Source organism: Girardinichthys multiradiatus, chromosome 21 (assembly GCF_021462225.1).
Source record: "Girardinichthys multiradiatus isolate DD_20200921_A chromosome 21, DD_fGirMul_XY1, whole genome shotgun sequence".
Classification (NCBI taxonomy): Eukaryota; Metazoa; Chordata; class Actinopteri; order Cyprinodontiformes; family Goodeidae; genus Girardinichthys; species Girardinichthys multiradiatus.
This window is the reverse complement of record NC_061813.1, coordinates 28,560,791-28,583,252: the sequence shown is the minus strand read 5'-3', so window position 1 is coordinate 28,583,252 and position 22,462 is coordinate 28,560,791. Positions and strand designations below refer to the sequence as shown.

The 22,462-nt window shown below is 37.5% G+C and overlaps 1 protein-coding gene across 2 annotated transcripts in view; it reads right to left on the bottom strand.

Annotated features, from left to right (window-relative positions):
* Positions 1–22,462, bottom strand: part of plxdc2b (plexin domain containing 2b) — a 136,480-nt gene that overhangs the window by 63,614 nt on the left and 50,404 nt on the right. The window contains exon 2 of one of the 2 annotated variants that reach the window (XM_047350523.1): positions 14,103–14,326. In XM_047350523.1, the coding sequence (XP_047206479.1) occupies positions 14,103–14,326 (224 nt within the window). Of the gene's footprint in view, positions 1–2,925; positions 3,013–14,102; positions 14,327–22,462 lie in introns of those variants that run through there. The other variant, XM_047350524.1, reaches the window with a different exon arrangement.

Sequence of the window (22,462 nt, the reverse complement as noted above, 5' to 3'; positions counted from 1 at the left end):
AAACAGAATTAAAGCACAATCCTTCTCTTTTGAGTTCAGTTTGCCTTCAGGAGTAATTTATTTTGTGTGTTGGAGATTTATAATCTAATAACTAGGGTTAGGGTTAGGGGGCTAAATTAATACAAATGGCTGTTTTAGGTAATGATATAATTTAATAAAATAAAGAAATCTAATCCAAAAATCCTAAAAAACTCTTAATTGAGATTAACCAAGACCTCAAAATGCCAGACATTATGCCCCTATCCTGAGAAATTCAGAAACAGATGAGACACAAAGTCACTGCCATCTATCGGTGACTTTTCTAAGGCTCTGGAACGCCAATGAACCACTGTGAAAGCCATTATTGACACATGGAAAAAACATGGAACAATGGTGAACCTTCTCATTAGGGGTCGCCTACCAGAATTACTCTGAGAGAACTTTGATGACTCATCCAGGAGGTCACAAAATGAAGCCAAAACAATGTCTAAAGCACTGTACACCTCACTTGCCTGGATCATGAGCATGTCAGTGCTCAATAGCAAAAGACTATCAGGAAAGCCTTTCTATGGGAGAGTTCTAAGGTCAAAACTATTGGTGACCAAAAAGCCCAATGCTGCATTTACCAAAAACATCTTGAAGACCAAGACTTAGAAATTTTAGATAAAGAGTCTCAACCCATAGTCAAACATGGTGGTGGTTGTGTGATGGTGTACAGGTCTGGTAAACATTTACAATTTTTGTTCTTAGTTGAATATGACTGGAAAAAAAGGAAGAAACTCAAGGTTTCGAAAACCACCTGGGCATCCAAACACTGGACCAGAATACCCGGGAAAGAACAAGACATTATAGCAACTATTAGCTAAATGGGAGAAATGGGAAAAATTATTTCTTCGACCAAACTCTTTAAGCTCAGAGGGAATGCAAAGAAATGATCATACTAGATAAAAATCTCCTGTTGGAGCAGCTTTTTTGCTGAAGATTACAGGCACGTTGTCATAAAGTGGGTTTTTGATGGATCAATATGCGGGAAAGAACTCCTGAAGCTCCAGGTTTGAAGGTAAGATGAGTCTTTATTATCCATGGCAGGACACAGACAGGGTAGCCAACACACGATATCGCTCATACACATAACATAACATAAGGTACCAGCGGGGAACAAAGGAAACAAACGGGCTTAAATACAAAAACTGAACAGCAGGGGGAACCAATGACAAACGTGACCAGACAATCAGGGGAAAACACAGAACAGTAATGGGCTTGGGGTGCAGGGAGACAGAAAACAAAGGACTAGACCAGGTAATTTAACAAAAACACAAGCAGGTATGACACACATAGTCATTCTTTATACATTAATCACTACTTAAAGTTACCTAATAATGAATTACTTAAGAGCTTTCCTGATTTTCTATAACAGTAACATGAAATTATTCTAAAAACAGATACATCAACATGTATTCAGAGTCACTTCATTTAAGCATAACACTTCAGGGTCATTAAAACATTGATATTATGAGATTTATAATGCCATTGGCATTGGATAGGAGATATTTTGGTGTTAAATAGGAGGTTCATCAAGGACAATTTCAATGTATTTGGAGCATAGAGTTAAAGGTTTGTATATGTTAGATTGGTGGTGTTCATGGTCACTACAACCTCAAATTAAATGTGTAAAATTAGCGTAATGTTAGTTCTTCATGAGACTGATCATACACACAAGCAGTCTGTGAGGTGTATAAAACATTTACCATTAGGGCTTTACCATGCTGTCTTTTTTTTTTTTATTGTAATAAGGATTTATGGAATAAACGTAAAACAAAAAAAATCTTGTTAATGTATTGTGTGTACTTTCTAACCCACATGTCGACAACATAGTATATTTTAAAAAAATCAGAAACATTCGTAATTGTACAAGCTCAGCTCCAAACAAATGCTGCAGAAGCAAACATACTACATAGAAAAGCTCAAAGGGAGGCTTGGAGCCTACCAGAATACTGCAGGATTTAATCTTTACAAAAACAAATACTAAAACTACATAAGGACAGAAAATATATAAATTGAAAATGTAAAAAAAGCAAAAAGCTACAAAAATCCACCCCAGACTCCCTCCCATTTCTGTCTGTGGCTTCTACCTGAGCTGCCCACTACATCAATATTGCATTATCCTGAGAACTGAATATTTTGCCAGCGTATCTCCACTTCTGAATGGCTTTACAACAGAATAGAGACATTGAATAAAGCATTATCCCTTAAAGATTTCTTTTGGAGGTAGCCTTTTGAAATATGTTTAAAGGTCTCCTTATAGCCGGTTCTTAAAAGTAAGCCAATAGTTTTTTTCTCCTCAAACAACTATAGAAAATGCTGACCAAAAAATCTGTAATCCCTCAGCTACCATTGTGCTTAAGCTCAAAGAGAAGCTCTCAATGAATGATTTGGTATGCTGGTGTTAAGGCGCAATGCAAAGTGACATTGTACTGCAATGCTTTAAAAATGCACTTCAATTGTCGCCGTCCCTCATGTGTGCAGCTCTTCTTCAGCTAATAAATGGTTTCACATGCCCATAATTTATTTCTGTTCTCTGACTCCTGCCAGTTGTGGCAGCTTGGTGGGATTGGTGGTGAAGCATCAGCCAACCGGCTTGTGGAAGAATAGTTTCAAATATTTCCATTGGTGAATATTCAATACAGAAGGCCAGATAAAACAAAGATTGATTTGACTTGATTTTAAAAAAAAAAATGTTCAAGATGTGTGTCTCTATGAATGCAGGTAATTACTAAATTAAACTCCAAATAATTACATTACCTCAAGTTGTAAAAATCAACAGATAACACCTTGACAGGTCTTGTTCTGTCCAACTAACTTACTAAGCAAACCAAGGAAACATATACTGCTCACTGTTGTCTTATCTACACTCCAATTAACATCAACTAGTCCTGTGTAACATACGTTTCTGTAAGAGTCCTCAAAAGTCCACTGTCATTGCAGTCCAGGATTTTCTGACTGTGGGGGTTGTTCTGTGGATGCAGAACAATAAACTTCCTTTCAAAAGGATCTGTTAAATACAAGACAATACAATGAGCTGAGGAAAATAAACGATAAGAACAGTCATTGAATGACAAGTTCAGCGGTCATTCTGTCCCTTCACAATTTTGTACTTTTGCTTTTAACATACCTGATAAAAACCAAAACCCAAAGGAGACATCAGCGACAAGACGGTTCACTGTCAACAATATGTCAATATGCAGGTCACTTTGGGATGTTTTGTAGTGGCTTTCACAACAATTTAAAGTTTTCTTTTGTTTATTCAGCTTCAGCCCTGACTGAGTTTTTGGTATTTAATATCTTTTCATGGTTTCTGTCGGTGGTACTGGTGTTTTGTGCAAAGGGAATAGAATCACTGGAGTAGTTCGCTGCTGAGTGTAAAGTGGGCGGGATGATAGTCAGCTCCTCCAAGTCTGAGGCAATGGTTCTTGACCAGAAAAGGGTGGACTGCCTCCTCTAAGTTAGGGGTCAGTCCTCAAGCAGAGGAGTTTAAGTCTCTTATCCAGGCAAAAAAATCTGAAATGTTGACAAATGATGAAATACCCACCCTAGGCCAGCAGGAGGCAGAGACATCAACATTAAAGTGTGGATGGATGGATGGATGGACGGACGGACGGAGGGATGGATGGACATTTCATATGAAGAGTGAAGAGGATTAGACAAATATCCAGCCGCAATCATGCCAGGACCTTGGTAATGGCTACAAATATCGTTTGGTTTCTCTACAACTTCCAAAGAGACATTTAACAAAATACCAGCTGGAATGCATAGAATTTGCATAGAATGCAGGAACTTGAGTAACATCCTATTTTCAATCCATATGGATAAATATACCCTTTGCTGTTTTAACAGAGTCAACTCTTCTGGGAAAGCTTAGTATGTTTATTGGTATTTTTGACCACCTTTTCTGAAGCATATTGAGGTCACTCACTGATGTTGGCCAGAAAGGTCTGGTTAAGAGTCTCCACTCTAATACATCCCAAAATGTGTTCTACTGGGCAGCAAACACACTCATCCATGTCTTTATAGACCTTGCTTCTTTCACTGACGGCCAGATATGTTGGGACAGGAAGGGGCCATCCACAAAGTATTTCCAGTGAGTCAGCAGTATAAAATTGTCCAAAATGTCTTGCTATTCTGAAGCATGTGATTTAAAGTGACCTTCCACTTTGTGGTTGAGTTTCTTTCATTCCCAATTGTTTTCACTTTGCTATAATACCACTAACAGTGGAATATTTAGTAGTTAGGGAATTTTACAACCACACTTATTGCACAGGTGGCTTCCTCGGTACCAAGCTGGAATTCCCTGAGCTGCTGAGATCAACCCATTCACAAATGTTTGCAGAAGCAGTCTGCATGCCTAGGTGCTGGAATTTATTGGAACATTTGGATTTAATGATTTGGAGAGATGGCCTAGTAACTCCAAGAATCTAATGTATAATTTAGGTCTTCTCCTCATGGCTGTATAAAGTTGGGTACACACTACACTCATAAGCTCATGAACGCTAGTGAAAGCAGAGGATGAATAGTTGAACAGATTCAGGTTCATGTGAAGAGCATCTCCAACCTGCAGCAGCTGCATGAGGTGGTAACATTGCAAAGCTTTGCACAGGATTTCTTTTTACCCATCTTTACCATCCAGTGGGAGTCTGTAAACAAATAGATTTTGACTGTGAAGCTCGGTAGCACAGGCAGTTTGTTGTCTCACCTTTTTAGATTCTCCCTCCTTAGAAACATACAAAACCTCAATATTACTGCACTGATCTGAAGCACATTAAAAAAGAAGGTAAATCAGCGACGTTAAACTTTCACTGACAAACCATAATTACTAAGAGGAGCTGTGACTCAGTTTCAGGATAGATTAAAAAAACGCAGCCATGACAGAAAACATGCAAATCAATTTCCATCTAAACACAAGACGTCATTTGTCTTTCTTCTAAACACTGTATTATGGATTTGAAGTAGGAGCTGTCTGTGTAATCTGTCATCGCACAGCCTGCCACAACTTTCCTGTTTGCTTGTTTTATTCCTGGAGGAGATAAGACTTGAAATAGCGACAGCTTCTGTTGGTGACTAACACTGAAATTCCTTTAGCTGCTTTCTGTAATTTTTGTCATCTGTTGTCTACACTGTAAATCATTTTTGTTTACACCTCCTGAGCAGCTCCTGGCTGGCTGAATTGAGTGTGAAATGCTGCAAAGACTATATGTCTCCTGGCACAGATCTATCAAACTTGGACAGAAATTTAGAACCGACTCAAGGTTAGGGTTTCATTTTCATGTCTGCTTGGTATTCAGGATCTTTAGGTGATTTTGCAGCCTGTTCAGACAAGTGGACGTACATTTTATGCATGTAAAACACTTCTTTGCAGCTTAGAAATTTCTTAGACTTAAGTACTGTTGCATAATTCGGAAACAATGGGGCTGTGTTCTGTCTTTCTGAATATTTATGCCAAAGATCTGCAATTGTGTGAGACTCAGCCATTTCGAAACCAGAGCTCTCCTTAAAATAAATGAGGCTTGGATTTATTGATGACTACTGTCAATCTGATGTGTCTGAGCTCATCTATTTTTATCAAGAAAGCATGTCCCAAACTCTGTGACATGACTATAAAGACATTCAGTGAATCCAAGTCAGTAAAACGTATGCATAACAAATATATGTTGTAGTATTAACTAGAAATGCACTCATAAACCAGCTGGAAATATATTTTCAGCTTGATTGGTCTGGAGTGATGTCCAGCCAGCTGGGAACTCAAAAATGCTTTCTTTTGATGATTAGTGAACAGATCACACCTAAATACTACCAGGTTGCAGTAACAATATCACTGTTTAGAGTGGAAGTTGTAAGTGTTAGTTAGCTCAAGATGTCTGCAATTATTTCAGCTAACAACAAGAAGACTGAATGGAGTTCTTCCAAGTAAATGTTTTGTTTTGAAATTCCAACCTCTGTCCGTCATGAAACATGCTGAATTTGGACATGCTGGCAGTCTTTAGGAAATCTCAGTGTTAGAGTATAATATTGTATATCAGCCGTTTTTAAGTGGTGTTGGAAGACAATATGCAATACAAAACAACACATCAACTAACAGTGCATCTAACAGTATACCATGCACAACTTGATCAATGCAAATGCAGGCTGCTGAAAGGTTCTGCCTTATGGTTGCCATAGCTCTAATGCATCATATGTACTGCGCAAATGTACCACTGCTATAGAAACAATGCAATTTTGACTTAAATACTGCATCAATGACCAGATAATAGCATTAATTAATCTCACATTAGGCATTGCAGAGGCCTTACTCATCTGTGGATGTGGGATGGTTGAAACAACAAGTGAAACTTAAAGCATCATTTGCTATCTGAATAATTTGACTAAAACAAATCTGAGAACAAACAAATTTAATTCCTATATGGTTAGTTGATGCTTTCATATGCGATAAATAAATAAAAGGAGAAAGTGACGTCATGGAAGAGTGTTTTATCTGGTCATGATGAAACAGGACACTGGGCATTCCACATAATTGATCCCAATATACATGAACCTTTCACATTAGGTGCTCGTGAACAGCAGTGCAATACTTCAAAAATTGAGACAAAACATGATGGTCCACAAAACCCGCTTTATTTTCTCACATTGAAAAAATATGTTTTACAGTGATTGCACTGTCAGACACATAATGTACCATTGTCTGCCCCTATTATACTTAATGAAAAACTGCAAGGAAGTTTTTTAATGACCAAGGGGTAGGCAAATCAGTAACCAAATCTTCATTACAAGATCTCTTCTTATATCATAACACAGATAGATTTACAGAATGTGAATCCTTTATGCTAACACCTATAGTGGAAATTCAATTAACCCAGAGGCTATGAAGAGATGTACTCCAACAAGTCAATGACGCATTGCTTCAGTCATCAAGGAGATCAATGTCAAACTTTTTCAGCAAGAAACCACCATAACTGAGCAACAATGACACAACCAAGGATGAAGAAAAAAAACATTTAAAATAGACTTGTAACGTTCCAGACATATCACATTCATTATCATTTTACATTATTTTCATTATTATGTGGTGTGTAGTTTCACATTTTAAGTTAAATGGTAAATTGAGTGCACACTTCAAGGACTGGAATCAAACTGCCAATGATTGAGGCAACTATTTTTCTCACTCACCCAAAGTCGACCCACGTAAAATGAGTACATTTTTTAGCATGAGCATTTTACTTGCAGTAAATTTAACCTAGGTCTAAATTTCAGCTACTGAAATACTGCTTATTTTCCTGATACAACTCAAAGACTCAAAAAACTGAAAATGGCAAAAATAGAGAACCAACCACACCACAAAGTAAAGTAAATTCCTTTTAAACTTGTTTAAGGTTGGGGTTATGTTATTAGGACTGCTCCCATGTGGTGATAGATAGCAAACATTTTACTTTTCAAACTTTATGAAGACTTACGTGGAGATAACACTTGGCTGGGCATTGCCTATAAAAAGAGTATGAGCTCCTTAAATGTTATCAAAATTGTAAACTCTGATTCATTTTGCATGCAGGACACAACATTTTAAGAGTTTAAATTATGTTGTTAACCTAAAAACTGAGCCAAGATTCAAGAATCTAGAAAACAATTAACGGCACAACAGTAAATAAAAGCGATGCGTGACCGCAAGAGAAACATTGCTGCACTGAATAAATGAGACCTGGCTTACAGTCAGTGACATTGACCCGTTCCCACAGTTTGTTCCAGAATTTCTTACAGCGACCTAAACACACAGTCATCAAAGAGCAAAGGGGCTCTTTAAACTGGATTAACGATCTGCAGAGCACCTCCAGTAAGTAAAACCCATTCAGGGTGTCAGACTGTCTGGAATTAAAGCCTCTGCTTCAAACTTTCATGTCAAGGTGAAACAAAATGAGGCATTGCTCGCAACAAAAGTTTTGACACCGGTTAACTGAAACAGAGCTCAAAGCAAAGACAAAATAAACTAGACGTGATTTATGAGAATGCAAACAAACAAAAGTAACTTGCCTGAACATAACTTAATCAAACGCAGGAGTCCTTTATTGTTTTGTTTAGTTTTATTCATTTAAATTGACAGCTAGCCAAAAACTGTGTTAAAAAGAAAATAGTTAAATACAATACTAATATGATTTTACATTGGCCCCTAACTGTTTTTTTTGGCACATTAAATGCAATCAAATTTTGCATCTTCAGTAAAAAGGTTTATGAACATTTTTCTGATTCTGACAGAAACGCAGGAAGTTGGTGTAGTTTCTATAACTATTGCTCCACTTCGTGATGGTTGTAGTATACAGCAACTTAATGGTAAAAATTATGGGCTTAATTTTTTTTAGGGGGACAAAGAAAAAAATAATTCAGCTGAAAGTGTAGCCTATTGTGCGTGGATATGTACAAGTTAGGGTTAGCACCGCAGCAGAGCTAGCTGCTACAGGAAGTTTGGACATTAGTATTTTAAAACTTTTTTGGGACATAGTTTCAAAGGTTTTTGGACTGGTTATGTAGCGGATTGATATGCTATGTTAAGCTACGAGAGAGTATCAATAATTTCAGTCTCACATATTAATCGGCCTCATATTTATTGAGAAATCAATTTGATGAAGGACTTCTCCTAATCAGGAAAACATATAATCTAATATTCCCAATCTTATCATAAATATTAATTATGTATAATACTGTATGAATGCATAAATAATAATATTAACTATGCAATTTTTGTCAAATCAAAAATAAGATTTATTAACAATTATATTAACATGAAATACCAGATGCTACACTTTCTAATGAATAGTTCAACACAGAAACTAAAACATTACATAAAAAACATAAAAACTGACGGTGGTTAATAAAATGCTTTTATGATTGGGAATGAATATGTGAAATATTATCTAAGCTCAATAGCTCAAGCTGAAGGAAAATAATAAGAAATTAAAGGAGGAATCTTGAGTCTGTCAGCTTCTCAGACCAAAAACAGGGATTTATCAAAAGAATAAGACACCTTACATTGAGGCCCAAATCTTGTCACCTTTCAGTGTTCAGGCCGAGTTATCTTGACTTGCTTATTCAATGTCCTGTTTTCTCAGCACGACAGCTGCTGCAGGTCATACTGTGTTTAAAGGACGTCGTGGCTGGCCTATCTGGCCCGGGCTGTTGGATACTTTCCGACTTTGGAACACTTAGAAGAGAAATTAGACACAAATAAAAACTTTCTCAAAGAAAGACAATAACTTATGTTGAGCGCTATGGAAGTGTGAAGGAAACAAGAAAAAAACTTAACTTAAAGGAGTCAAAAGTAACAAAATGTGTACAATAAACACAAACACTTATTACTACCATCGTGATTCTGTGGGCTCTGTTTGGACTCTGACCAGCCTCTGACGAAGGAGAGAGACATCACAAGCAATTTTGGGAATGTTTTTCCAGGTCACATTAGACAAAAAGTTAGAAAAAATGCATTGTTATTTTTTTCCATTCGAACCTTTTAATCTCATATAGAAAGACGCAAGCAAACAAACTACCGTTGTTGAGCAGCCTTTCACACTCAAGGTTTACAAATGTAGTCATTATAAGAAATAAAAAGGCAAGGTTTAACACATGAATAAATAACCCTTTAAGGTTAGAACTAATCATGATTTTATTACAATTTTTAAAAAAGCTTTCCTTTCCTTTTTTCTTACAAGCAATTATATTAACTTCATTCCTTTTATATGACTTTTTGACATGTAACTAAACAAACAGTTTTTTTTTTTTTATCATGGCAGCAAAGCACACATCCTAAACACTCATACCTTGAAAGTTTTGGGACATCATGTGCAGGTGAATGAGTTAATTTAACCAGAACTAAAGTAACAGAGAGGTCCTTTTGAAAGCCCTGTTAGAAGTAAATAAATGTGTATGAAAGGTCAGATCTGAGGTGTTCGTGTGTGCTGAAGTTAATTTATTTACTTTTTATGTGGTAACTATCTAGGAAGATAACTATTATAAATATTGTGTTAATTTCTTTTTTATATTACCTATTATTCTGAGTACCTTGATAATATTGGTGATTAACAACATGATAATGGCTCCTTCTGCAATAACAAATGTTGTCAGTGTTCATAGGATGGATATCTTAAGTAATGGAAATCTGCTACGGAAATATGCATAGGTCAAATCTTATAGCAGTATTTATCAGCTAAATTACAACATAGTCCTTCCTGCAAAAAAAATCACCCTTGTTAGGATATGTATTGGAAATAGAAAAACAAGTCCTGGATGTCCTACAGATGTCTAGATCTGTATTTTATTCTGGGTTGTTGTTGCTGTGCTACTAATAAAGCCTATTTCTAAAGCCACAATTTAACATGAACAAGCAAAGTAAGTAAAATACAGAGCATTCAATATGGTGGACTGTTTTCAAGTACAGATCTTAAAGCGTGGTCGCAACATGTATAAGCATATATCATGTTTTTTCAGCATGGAGAAGATCTCTGAAACTATTTAGCCATGCTCAACAGAATATTTTAGTGTATTAAGGTCAAAATGGTCCATGTACACAAGTGTGTGTGTGTGAATGTTTAGAACTGACGATCAAAGCTTCCTCCATCTTCCCTGCGAGACATGCGCCTGTGAACCTGAGATGATTAGAAGATGCAGGAAAACTTAACGAGCTGACTGAGCCCGGGCGGCCGCCGTCATTATGACTGAACTCCTCGGTGCAGAGAACCAGACAAGACGCCACAACAAGGGACAGGCTGATGCCTTTCATTCCCACAGACTCAAACGCAGGTCAAGCACGGCTATTAATCTCCTGCAGGTCCACCAATCTGTTCTCACAGGAGTCTGGGTTAATTTCCTGCTTTATTCTCTCTGTGGTCAGATTTAAAGAGCTCCATTCCCACATATGATAACCTTAAGGCTGAGATTCATTTTATATGAAACATTAAATCTTCAAGGCTCCTCCTCATGTTTTTTTTCATTACTTATCTATTTAAGAGGTTTGATCAGTTAATGTGACCAACCAATATTTTTAGGAACAGTTTAAATGAAAACCTCATTTAGATTAAACTTTCCTGAAATGAGACGGTTGACCATGTCTTAAACAAAACTAAATCAGTAAGATAACATTGTTTTGACCACAGGTCAAATAAAACAACAAAGTGACCAGACTTGTCTGAGGGTTAGAAACACGAATGCAACCATGTGCAGTTCTCAATATTTTCTGAATATTGAAAAAGTTAAATGTCTATACAACACTCGTCTGATCACATACCACCATTAAGGCCATGCACATGGGCCTGGCTTTATATATAGTATAGATATATAGTATGCAATTATATATATATATATATATATATATATATATATATATATATATATATATATATATACATACCGTATTTTCCGCACTATAAGGCGCACCGGATTATAAGGCAAATAGAATAGAAGCTACTGCAGTCAAACGTTTGACTGGGGTTGCGTTATACATCCACTAGATGGAGCTGTGCTAAAGAGAATGTCAACAAAACAGTCAGATAAGTCAGTCAGTCAAACTTTATTAATACACTACAAACCAGCGTTCTGATAACTCCATTCACTCTCACGGTAAGGTCTCCTCTACATAGAATTCTATTGAATAGAGCCAACCGCACGTTAGGAATGCATTGGAGTCTATGAAGTTGAAGTTGAAATCAAACGTTAGTTAAAACGTGAAAGGGAACTTTTCCCTGATTCAGTAAACACGTAAAAGAAACAGTTTGATGCACTAAATCAAACGTTAGTACTGTTAACCTTTCCTGTTTCTGTCCCCTGACCGTAGTCTGATGACACAGGGGAGACGCTTTCTCCAGGGCCGAAGTTACTAGTTTCCTCTGGGTTAACTCCCTCACTCATACGTTGCTGAGTTGAGCATGAAGAAACAGCATCAAAACACTGAGTTGTTGACGAGATTCGGGGTTCTTTTTAATGACTTTGCAGCACGTAAAAACACAGGGCTTACAGACTCATACACCGCTGCTCCGGTCGCCGTCTCTACCCACCCCACACACACAATAATACCGACATCACTCCTTCACTCTTGATTCTCAGCTACGGCAGCACACAGCGCCACCTCTGTCTGGAGGAGTAATGTCAACATCTTCCATACACACACACGAAACATACACCCCACACACTGAGCTTCTAATCACATATAGTTCAGGCAATTCCAGCAACAGTACATTCAAACGTTATACACACACAAGTGTTGTTGGACTAGGAGTAAGCACAGTACAGGTGTTTACCGCTATTACTTCGGCGACACCCCTGACTACGGTAGCCGTAATGCTACAAGCGGTGCGGCTTTGTAGTTTACCAGTCGTACTGAAACATTTTGACAGAGCGCCGTGTACAACCAGTATGGATCAACCAATTAACCAATTGATCCATATATAAGGCGCTCCGGATTACAAGGCGCACTGTCATTTTTTGAAAAAATTAAAGGTTTTTAAGTGCGCCTTATAGTGCGGAAAATATGGTATATATATATATATATATATATAGATATAGATAAACTTTTAAGATTGCTTTTACTTTTTCCATATATCACTCAATTACATATATGCCATGTATTTCAGTGGCACAGAAAGATATGCGGCCATAAAGCTGCAGAAGGGAGTTCTGAGAAAACAGTGTACTTAGCCTGAAAATTTAAACAAGCACACAATACAGGTGCCCCCTTCTTGCTCTCTGCCTGGCTACAGCCCTCCTTCTACAGCAGAGCTGGCCATGAACGAGCAGGCTAGTAAGCAGGGCCACCGATGATGGTGAATAAACAACTATGGCACATTCACTGGTGGGGACAAAACATCAACGATGTGCTTTACATTGACTATGGCCTGTCCCTGACAAAAAAACTTTGTTTTTAAATCATTAGCACAGCGCCATTAGCACAGACATCAGCACAGCTGCAGCACACGGCAATCTTGAACTAGAATGATGGTACGCGTTGTGAGGGGAAGGGGTGTAAGCAATGTGTACATGAGTGTGATTGACACTGCTAAGACATTTCTCCTGGCTCTGATTGGCTGTTTCTGTACGGGAGCAGTGCATTTCAGCAGGTGGAGGTAGGACCACGGGGAGGCACCAGAGGAGATAGATTTTTTTCACAGATTATCTGTCTCAGGGGCATAGTGACAGTTTTAACAAAAATGTAAAAAATACATTTTTACAAAAATTACCTACTGCAGCTTTAAGTAAAAAAAAAAAGCTCCACTGCCGCCCTCCTACAGATATGAACAGGCTTTCACGAACGTTTGCACAAGCTGAAAAATATGGTGACACAAGAGCCATAACTCTTAGATGCTATCTACTGTATACTGCACACGTGCACCAATGCTATGAATTCGACACAGGTGCTACACAAAAAAAGGAGCATCTCATGCTACGCTATGCAAACGCTAAGTCTGCACTTACTACTGCACTACGTACCCCAGCGTGACAAATGGTCAGAGCGGCTCCAAAAGACGCACTCCGACCTACTTTCTGATTAATAACTTTTTAACCACTTGTTGGCACACACACACTCTGTACAGAACATTAAACTTTCAACTCCAGATAATCAAGTATAGAAAAAATATTTAAGATGGTAATGTGACAGCACACCATTCATACCAATATACAAAACTATACATAAGTAGAAACAAAATCAGTGACACACATAATTCATTGCCATAGATGTCAAGATGTTATGTCCAAAAAGATGTGCTTCCTTTTCTAATATTTAGAACCACAAAAACATTTCATGCCACTATACTTGGCAAAAAAGTGTGATAGAGACTTAGAGAAATTAGAGTATGATATACACCAAAAAGAACTGAAATAAGCAATCAGCAGGTCTAAAACATATTTCAGAAAATAATAATGGCAACCTTGTTATTTACTAAAAATGATACAGATAAAGCAATTAGATGAACCAGATGCACACTGACGTTAAGGTTTTATGAATGAATATGTAATTTCAGGTGATCAAAAGACTGCGGCTTAAGCTCTACTAATGTTTTTACCCACTGCTCTTCACACCAAATGACAGTACTAAGATTTACCTCAATCTGGGAGCTGTTGTCTGTGTCCTCTGCAGACAACAGTCCGGGAAATCCTTCGGGTTCCTCTGCTTCTGGCTCCAGTTCCTGCTCCTGGCTGGCCCTGTTGCTGTCTATGTTACTAGGTTTTGGGGGAAGCCACCTCCTCCACCGGTGACTGTAAAGCCTCACATCCACTGCTGCATCCTCATTTCCATCTTGCTCCAGCACATATGAATAAGAGACCCCTGAAGAAACATGCAAGAAAACATAAAAGATCACCTTAAAGGTGCTAAACCAATTGTGTTAAATTTACAGTGTCACTACAAATATGATCCAGATAGTGCACTAAGGCAGACATTACTTAAATATTGTGCATGCAGACAGGTGCAATCAAACGCAATAGCATGCAGGAGATACAACAGTTCTGTATATTTGCCACTCATATAGATTTGGGTGTAGCAGATATGTTTGCTATTTTTATGTATTTGTTTTCTTATAGTTATTATCATAGGTGCTGTTAGGATTCTTAAACATTGCGAGCTTAGTATCCTAGTTCATAACTAAATTTCTATTAAGATCTTGTAGGGCATGTTGTGGAAGTGCTATGCCCAGGCTGCAAAAATGCATTTTTTGTAGCATTGTCACTCGTGCGAACTCACATTTTTTTTAAATTATTTTTGACACGATACCGCTTTTGTCTCCGTATGGACAAGAACTTAGAGAAACTATGTTCAATTTTGGCTTTATAAATGTAATCGATTTCCAATCTATTACCATTTTAAATCTCAGAGTCTTATCAAAGTGTTGCACCACTCATCTTTCATGTTCCTCCACTCTTCAATTAAAAAAAGCAATTCGCTCATTTTTTTAAGACTTGGCAAAATAATTAAATCCTAAAACGTTGTTTATTAGTTTTCGTTATGTTGAGATCTTAAAGAAATTGAGACAAATTGTTTTTCTAAATATGTTTTATCTCTTGCAAATAACAGCTCTGCCAGCTCAAGTTATACTGTTGCATCTGGTATTTAGGTCATAAACTTCTCTGTAAGAGTAATAAAGCACCCTTATTGTTGTTATAATTTATTGGTTTCAAAGTCAGGCTTTATTGCAATCTTTTACATTAAACGTTCGTGTTTTTTTACTTCTGTGTTATCTATCTATCCATCCATCCATCCATCCATCCATCCATCCATCCATCCATCCATCCATCCATCCATCCATCGGGATATATTCTGATTTCTCAGAAGGACAGAATAAAAGTAATTACAGGTTTTCTGTCTGCATTAAAAAAATGTTTAAGTCATTTCATATCATTAGTTTTTTTTAATTTGCGCTTTTTTTTACTAACAGAAGAAATTTCCATTGTTTGTTTTCAGAGATAACAAAAAAAGTTTGAATCCCCTTATTTAGAGGAGCGGCTAAAACTCAGCTAACCTTATTCTACAAATAATGGAGCTCAGCTCTGTTGTTACTGAACCAAAGGGAGGAAACGTTTTCTCCTCCACCCGACTCAGCAGCACTTCTATGACTTAGGAAAAAATATTTTATTATCTATATGACTACAGAGCTAAGACACAGAGAACAAGGTCAACTGTGAACAAATCTCTTAACCAAATGGCAGCTATGAAATACAGTACAAACAAATCAGCTTGTTTTTAAACAAATATATGTAATGGCATTTCCGGGGCCTAATTAATTATTTTAATATATATTTATGAATTGTCTTCCGTAATTAGATCTGGGCCTATGCAACAGGAGATATGTCTCATTTGCCCTTGTTGTAGAGCAAATTTTCCTCTGACACTATAAGGCAACCAGACCCACCCTACGATTTACCTAATGGCCAGTTTGTGCGATTTTGGGCCATCGCAGACAGACAAGGATTGTAAGAAAATTGTGGCGAAATCTTTGGTTGTGGCTCTATATCTGTGGTCTTACACTGCACTGTGAGACAGGTTGAAGGAGCAGCCGTTGTTACCGTCTTGTGACCAAAGACAACCTGCGATAAATATCTGACAGTATTAGATATTTAGAATGACTTTCTCACAGTGTGAAAGCTGTTATTACCAGCATCTACTAATCCACCAATAGAATTCCAGCAGAAAACAATTTTTGTGCAAAATTCAGCCCAGGAAATGTGTTTTTCTATTCTATTAATAAAATGTTTATCAGTTTGGTTCTCTTTGTTTTCAAATGCCCTCCCATGACCCTAGTGGGATTAAGTGTTTATATGCAATTAGTAATAAACTTCACTTTCACAGCACCCATCCAAAGATTCCCTTACGAAGTGCTTGTATGCTGTTGCTGCTTTATGCAAATAGTTTTGACTTGAGGACAGACAGAACCGCTGATTCTCAACTGTCACTAATCTATGTTCTATTTTATAAGACAGAGGTCACAGGGTTTAACCAGCTGAGCACATTTTCTACTGCTTCGCCTTGTCTCTCTGCTTCCACGCTCAGTCAGATCCCTGTGCTGTCCTCCTCCTTCTGCTGGGCCCCCCCAGACGAGTGGTTTTCCAAAAGGGGGAGGAGTGGGAGCAAGTGAGGAGGCTTAAGATGCTAATTCACCCAAAGTGGTGGCTGACAGATTCACTGGCAAAGCAAAACACAGGAAGATAAATTTGCTTGCAGGAGAGGGTGGTGATTTGCGCTGGAGGAATTTACCAGGGCAGATTCCTGAGTATGAAACACGACTGGGATTACTGTGTCACAACATGCATAAAAAAGTTTTCAGATAATAATTAAAGCTCTCTTAGGATGCTAATTTAAGGCTCTGAAATTGAGATGCAATTGTTTGTGCAGACATGGATTTACACACTGAATTTAATAACCCCAGTATCATATAAAATTACAGCAATTTATAAAAAATGTATAGACTTCTGCTCCCAGTAGCAAATATATTTAAATCTGAAACAAGTCCTAAGACATATAATTTTACTTTATTTCGAAAATATTTTTGAAAATCAAATGTTATTGTGGGAACACACAATAAAACATGTTGAAGAGCAACAAGACACTGGATAACAAAAGGTATTGGACAATTTATGGGCTGATCATGTTAATTAGCAATTAGGTCAGTCTTTCTGAAACAAAGATGAGCATACAGACACTAGTTCAAACATTTTAAATAATATTTCTTGAATACCAGTTGGCATAAGATAGGCTGCCCTGTGATCTTAAACATGATTAAACAGGTACATGACATGGATGGGTGGGTGCTTCTCGACTAAAAACATTTAAACTAATCATATTGTGCTGTGACAACTGTGAAACAGTGGAGAGAGAGTAGCTGTCTGGCAATGAGAAGATTATGGGTTCAATTCAAGCTTTGCCCAGCACATTTTTAAGCATCTCTGGGCAAGGGAGTAAACCCTTTGTTGCATACTGAGGTATAAAACAGTGTTATGTAGGAATACATTAGCATTTGAAAGAGTAGATGGTTGAATGACATCAATAGTGTAAAAGTGCGTTGAGTGCCTGATATGCCTAGAAATTTACTATATAAGTTCAGTCCATTTACCATAACATTACTGTTTAATGTCATAAAATGATGAAGAACATGTAAAAATAAAAGAGAGATGTTACTGTTGTCTTTTTACTCAAGAACAACAGATAAACTATCCTGGAGTAAGACTGATATTAAAATCCAGATTGTTGTAGATTTCTGGACCCACATATGCTGACATCCACAATACCTGTTAGGCTCGGGGCCGATACCAGTAATGTAGTAATACCAATGTTTTAAACAGTTAGTTTCAAAAACATCGTTTCCCATGATAACTTTCTTATGGTTTAGGGTTGTTTTAATGGGAGACCAGTAAAAATAAAGTTCAGTGAATAACTTCCCACTGAAGTTATTTAAACCAAAGGGCAAAAGACTTGCTGTTAGTGGGTAGGGTGTCCTAACGTCTTCCACAGAGTAAGAATTTTTTGTTCATAACTGTTGTTCAATGAATCCTTCATTTTTGTTTATCTACAATGAAAACACTTTCCCCTTTTCAGAGATAATAAAGATTACACATCAATGTGTGATTTTTAAAGAACTCAATATTTAAAGACGCGTCTATCTTCACATGATCATATGCTCCATTGAAAGCAGAATTGCAAAAAGGGATAACATTGTCCACTTGAAAACTCAGGGATCTTGCTGCAATTCACCATGGTAGTGAATCATGGCTTGTGCTACTACTGCATTTTAAAATCATGTGTAGAGAACGGCGGCCAGCCCACTAACTGTTTTATACTATTTTGATTATTCAAAATAATTTTTTCATTTTGGCTGATCTTTTTTAATAAAATTGAAAATTGTGTATAATGATATCTTTATTTGTATATGAAGTCCATGAAAGAAGGTTGCATTAATCAAGTCTTTTAAAATCTCCCGATTTTCCCTCATTTTCGCGTTGTGGACACTAATGTTCAGTGTGTGCTCCCGATTCAATGCCAAGTCAAATCCGTGTACTCCACACTGTTCTCAGGTGTACAACTCTGGTTGAAAAGAGCGGGTTGCCTTCCTCCCACTTCTTTGAAGCAGATATTTCAGCTCCGGAGTTGGTCTTCCTCTCTCTAAAACCTTCTGTTTCAACTAAAAATCCAGTTTTGAGAAGTAATCTTCTATTTTGCCAGATCAAATTTAAATAAAAGTACGGTTATAGGTCTTGTTGGTGAAAACACCCCTGCCCTCTGCATACCTGAAGAGTATGTAGCGACGTGCTGTTAGCTGTCTGTGCCTATGGGGCTCAGCACTGCCCCCTATCAGTGCAGCATGGTATTTTTACCTCACCCTGCGCACTGTGCATTTATGGTCGAAGATTAAATACATTAAATATGTCACAGACTGTGGAACATCTGTGTGTGACACAGCGCCATCATTGGTGAGGCACAGCTATTCACTGCCTCACATTGCTTTTCTCCCATGTATTTGAATCAGCAATGTGTAGATTCAGCGATCGTGACCATAAAAATGCTGAATACATAAAACTATGTCATACATAAAACTAATTTATAGGACAAGCAGGTGAAAAAATTAATTTTTCTCGTCATTGCTAGTATTTTATTTCTCATGGTGACCGGTGAAGTACTGCCTCATCTGCTGCCCTTGACTGCATGTCACTACAGAGTTATCATACCATGGTAATCCAGTACTGTCATTAATAGTAATGCTATTTTTGGGTATTATGTCACTGTGTGATTTAAAGTCTATGCTACACCTCAACAGTGTGCTTTGTTTTATGTATTTCATTAAACAATTCCCAATACAAAAGTATTCAAGCCAAGCGTTTGCAATGAAGTTATACCTTAGTTAGCAAAAGTTGCTAATTGCCAAGCCTGACTGTGCTGAAGACATTTTCTCCCATAAATATGAACTCCTTTTTGCTATTTTGTTCCCAAAGTAGTTTTTCTGACCATCTATCTCCTTGCTGTCTCATTTTCAGCATACCTCTAATACTTTGTGACTCCCACTCTGTGTCTTATGGCCACTAGTCACATCCATGCAGACAAAGTAGCACAGGCTTCTTTCTGTCAGCAGCCTTAATGCATGAGCTAATTTAGGAAACACATGAGCTAACATCTACATGAACCGTTTCACCTACATATAAACATCTATTTTATTACTTACAGGAACTTCCTCAGATCATCATCATACAGTTGAAAGCTGGATAACACAACATAGGGGTCTTGAAACTCTGGCTGAGCGTCTCACAGAATCTCCCTCTGTGAATGTCCATAATGAGTCACCCTTTAAAGAATCACTTGCACCTGCATTTCTCATGAGATCACCTCCTCTGTGGTTTAGAGATGGCTGAGTATCTCATTATCCAAGGGAGAGTTTGGGTCTTTTGTTATGGATTTAAGAGGGCAATAAGGGCAAACCCCTAAAGGGACACCTAAAATAACCTCCCAGCAGGATAAGGCTTCTGCTCAGGGGTGAGACTGCTCCTCAGCGTTTGTGTGAGAAGAGAAGCATTTCCGTCCACATTTCTTCTTCTGCCTCAAAAAGCCCCCCGCATACTTTCACCCTGACTCTGTCATGCAGCCTTGTTGGCCAGACCCATGCCTGTCAACACCTCTGATTCACCAACACCAGAGAGACTATCATTTAGTTCCACCTAGAACCATTCGAGGACAGGAGGGGGCTGTAAAACCACAAAAAAAAAAAGCATCAGTCCGCACCTACTTTTTTCAATGGGGTTTCTTTGTTTCGTTTCTTTTCTTCTAGTTTTCACCTCCATCAGTGCTGCTGACAGAAGACTGCCACACATTACTGGCAGGACATGGAAATGGAATCTGCTTTCTTTTATCGGAATGTGTCTGAATGCGTTAATTTTTGCACAGGAGGGAGGAAAAGATACATACATCAAGAATTTCTCGGGCTTTAGATCTCTGGGTGGCAGCTTAATTTAAGATCAACTAAAAGCTCTTTTATCAACCAAACAGCAGACCAAACTGAAGACCTTCTCTAACTTATTCTGTATGAGTTATCTTTCATCGGCGTCTTCATGAGTGAAACCTAAATCCTATTTCCTGTACCCTGTCATTAGTTTTTAGGTGGCATTTAGGCTTGAAAACCAAATGGGGCAGTCAAGAAACATATCAGTTAATATTCCTGTTAAAGATGTCTTTACCTTCTGCATTAATGTTGTGTTCAGAGATGCTCTTAAAATCCAACCTTATTTATTCAGTCTACTAGATTATAAACTGTTAAAGTTTATAATCTACATTCTTGAGACTGAAAAATGTGTTTAGTTACTGTTATGTATAATTATGTCAAATGATGTGAATTTGCACCAAACCTGAACTTGAATGTGCACTTTCAGGAGTACCTAGGACAGTTTCTTTATTAGTTTTTCCTTCAATCTCTTTTTTTGGTCTCTGGTGGCAGTTGATGTTCAGATTTGTTTGTTTAGAAACATAACACAATATTTAGGCTCAGTCAAGATTTTTCTGGTTTTGGTTTATTGAAGATTCCTTGCAGTCCTGCCTACAAATATGCAGCAGATATGCAGCAGACAACTATAATCTGCACCACCTTTTCTGGGCTGTATAGAGACACTGCTCTAGTGCATCCAGACATAACTGTGTCATCCCATAAAGTGATGGTGCGCTGGAATAATAATCCTGTAGGTAATATCTTTAATATTTTTATTTCACTCAAAATATTTTGAGATGTGTTCTCTCTCTCCGTTTTACAGTCATATCTATGCCTTCTTCTCACCACAATGACCACAGACATTTTGTGTGCCAGTTTGCACCTGCCTTTTAATAGTGCTAAATATAGATGCAAAAACAGGACCCACAATCCGTTTCAGGTTTGATGGCACTGTGGGTGGTAAGGAATGAAAGAATCTGCGCGTTTATTTGCACCCACTTTTCCACTCATTTTACACATGCAATTGGATTTGCACCTGGATTTAGAGATCAGCTTTGCGAATGCTTTCCAGTTTGCTTGTGTTTTTATACCTTTTGAAAATTAGGCCCTGACTGTTTAACTCAGTAAAGGTAGGAGTATGGGGTAAGAACGCTGTCAAAAACAATGTATATGTAAAGAGGGAAATGTGTGCATTTTAGTCGATATTTGTGCATAAGTAAAATCCAAAAGAGGTTTTGTATATTTTCTCTATAAGAATACAAAATAAAATGTTACAGCTTCAAGAAATTACAAACACAAAGTTCAAGTTTACAGTTGTGGTTTATTCTTTATGAATACAACATGCTATAACCATTTGTGAATACGATTTCTTTTCTATGAGAATACGAATCTACACCACTCGTACATCTCAGACTGGTTAGTGGAGCACAGAGTTAGGCCTTGGTTGACGGAAAAGGGTAATGGGAGATGATTCAGTCTAAAAGGAATATTAGGAACAGAGGGGAGATAGGGGGAATAAAGAATATTATAAATAAAGCATTGTTCTTATTTTTATGAAATACAAAACTAAAACATAGAATATAGTGGGTGGAGTTCTACAATGATGTATAGTAGGTGGCGGTATGCACCTCTGAGTTTGTTGCGTACCGCCAGCAGAAGAAGAAGCAGCAGCTGCACTATAGCGCTAAGATGACGGACCAAGAGCATATATTAACGACATTAACACATATATAAAGCAAGAAACTACGGTACAAAGCCAGGTAATGTTAAAAAGTTTATATATGTCTTAATGTCGTTAATATATGCTCTTGGTCCGTCATCTTAGCGCTATAGTGCAGCTGCTGCTTCTTCTTCTGCTGGCGGTACGCAACAAACTCAAAGGTGCATACCGCCACCTACTATACATCATTGTAGAACTCCACCCACTATATTCTATGTTTTAGTTTTGTATTTCATAAAAATAAGAACAATGCTTTATTTATAATATTCTTTATTCCCCCCTATCTCCC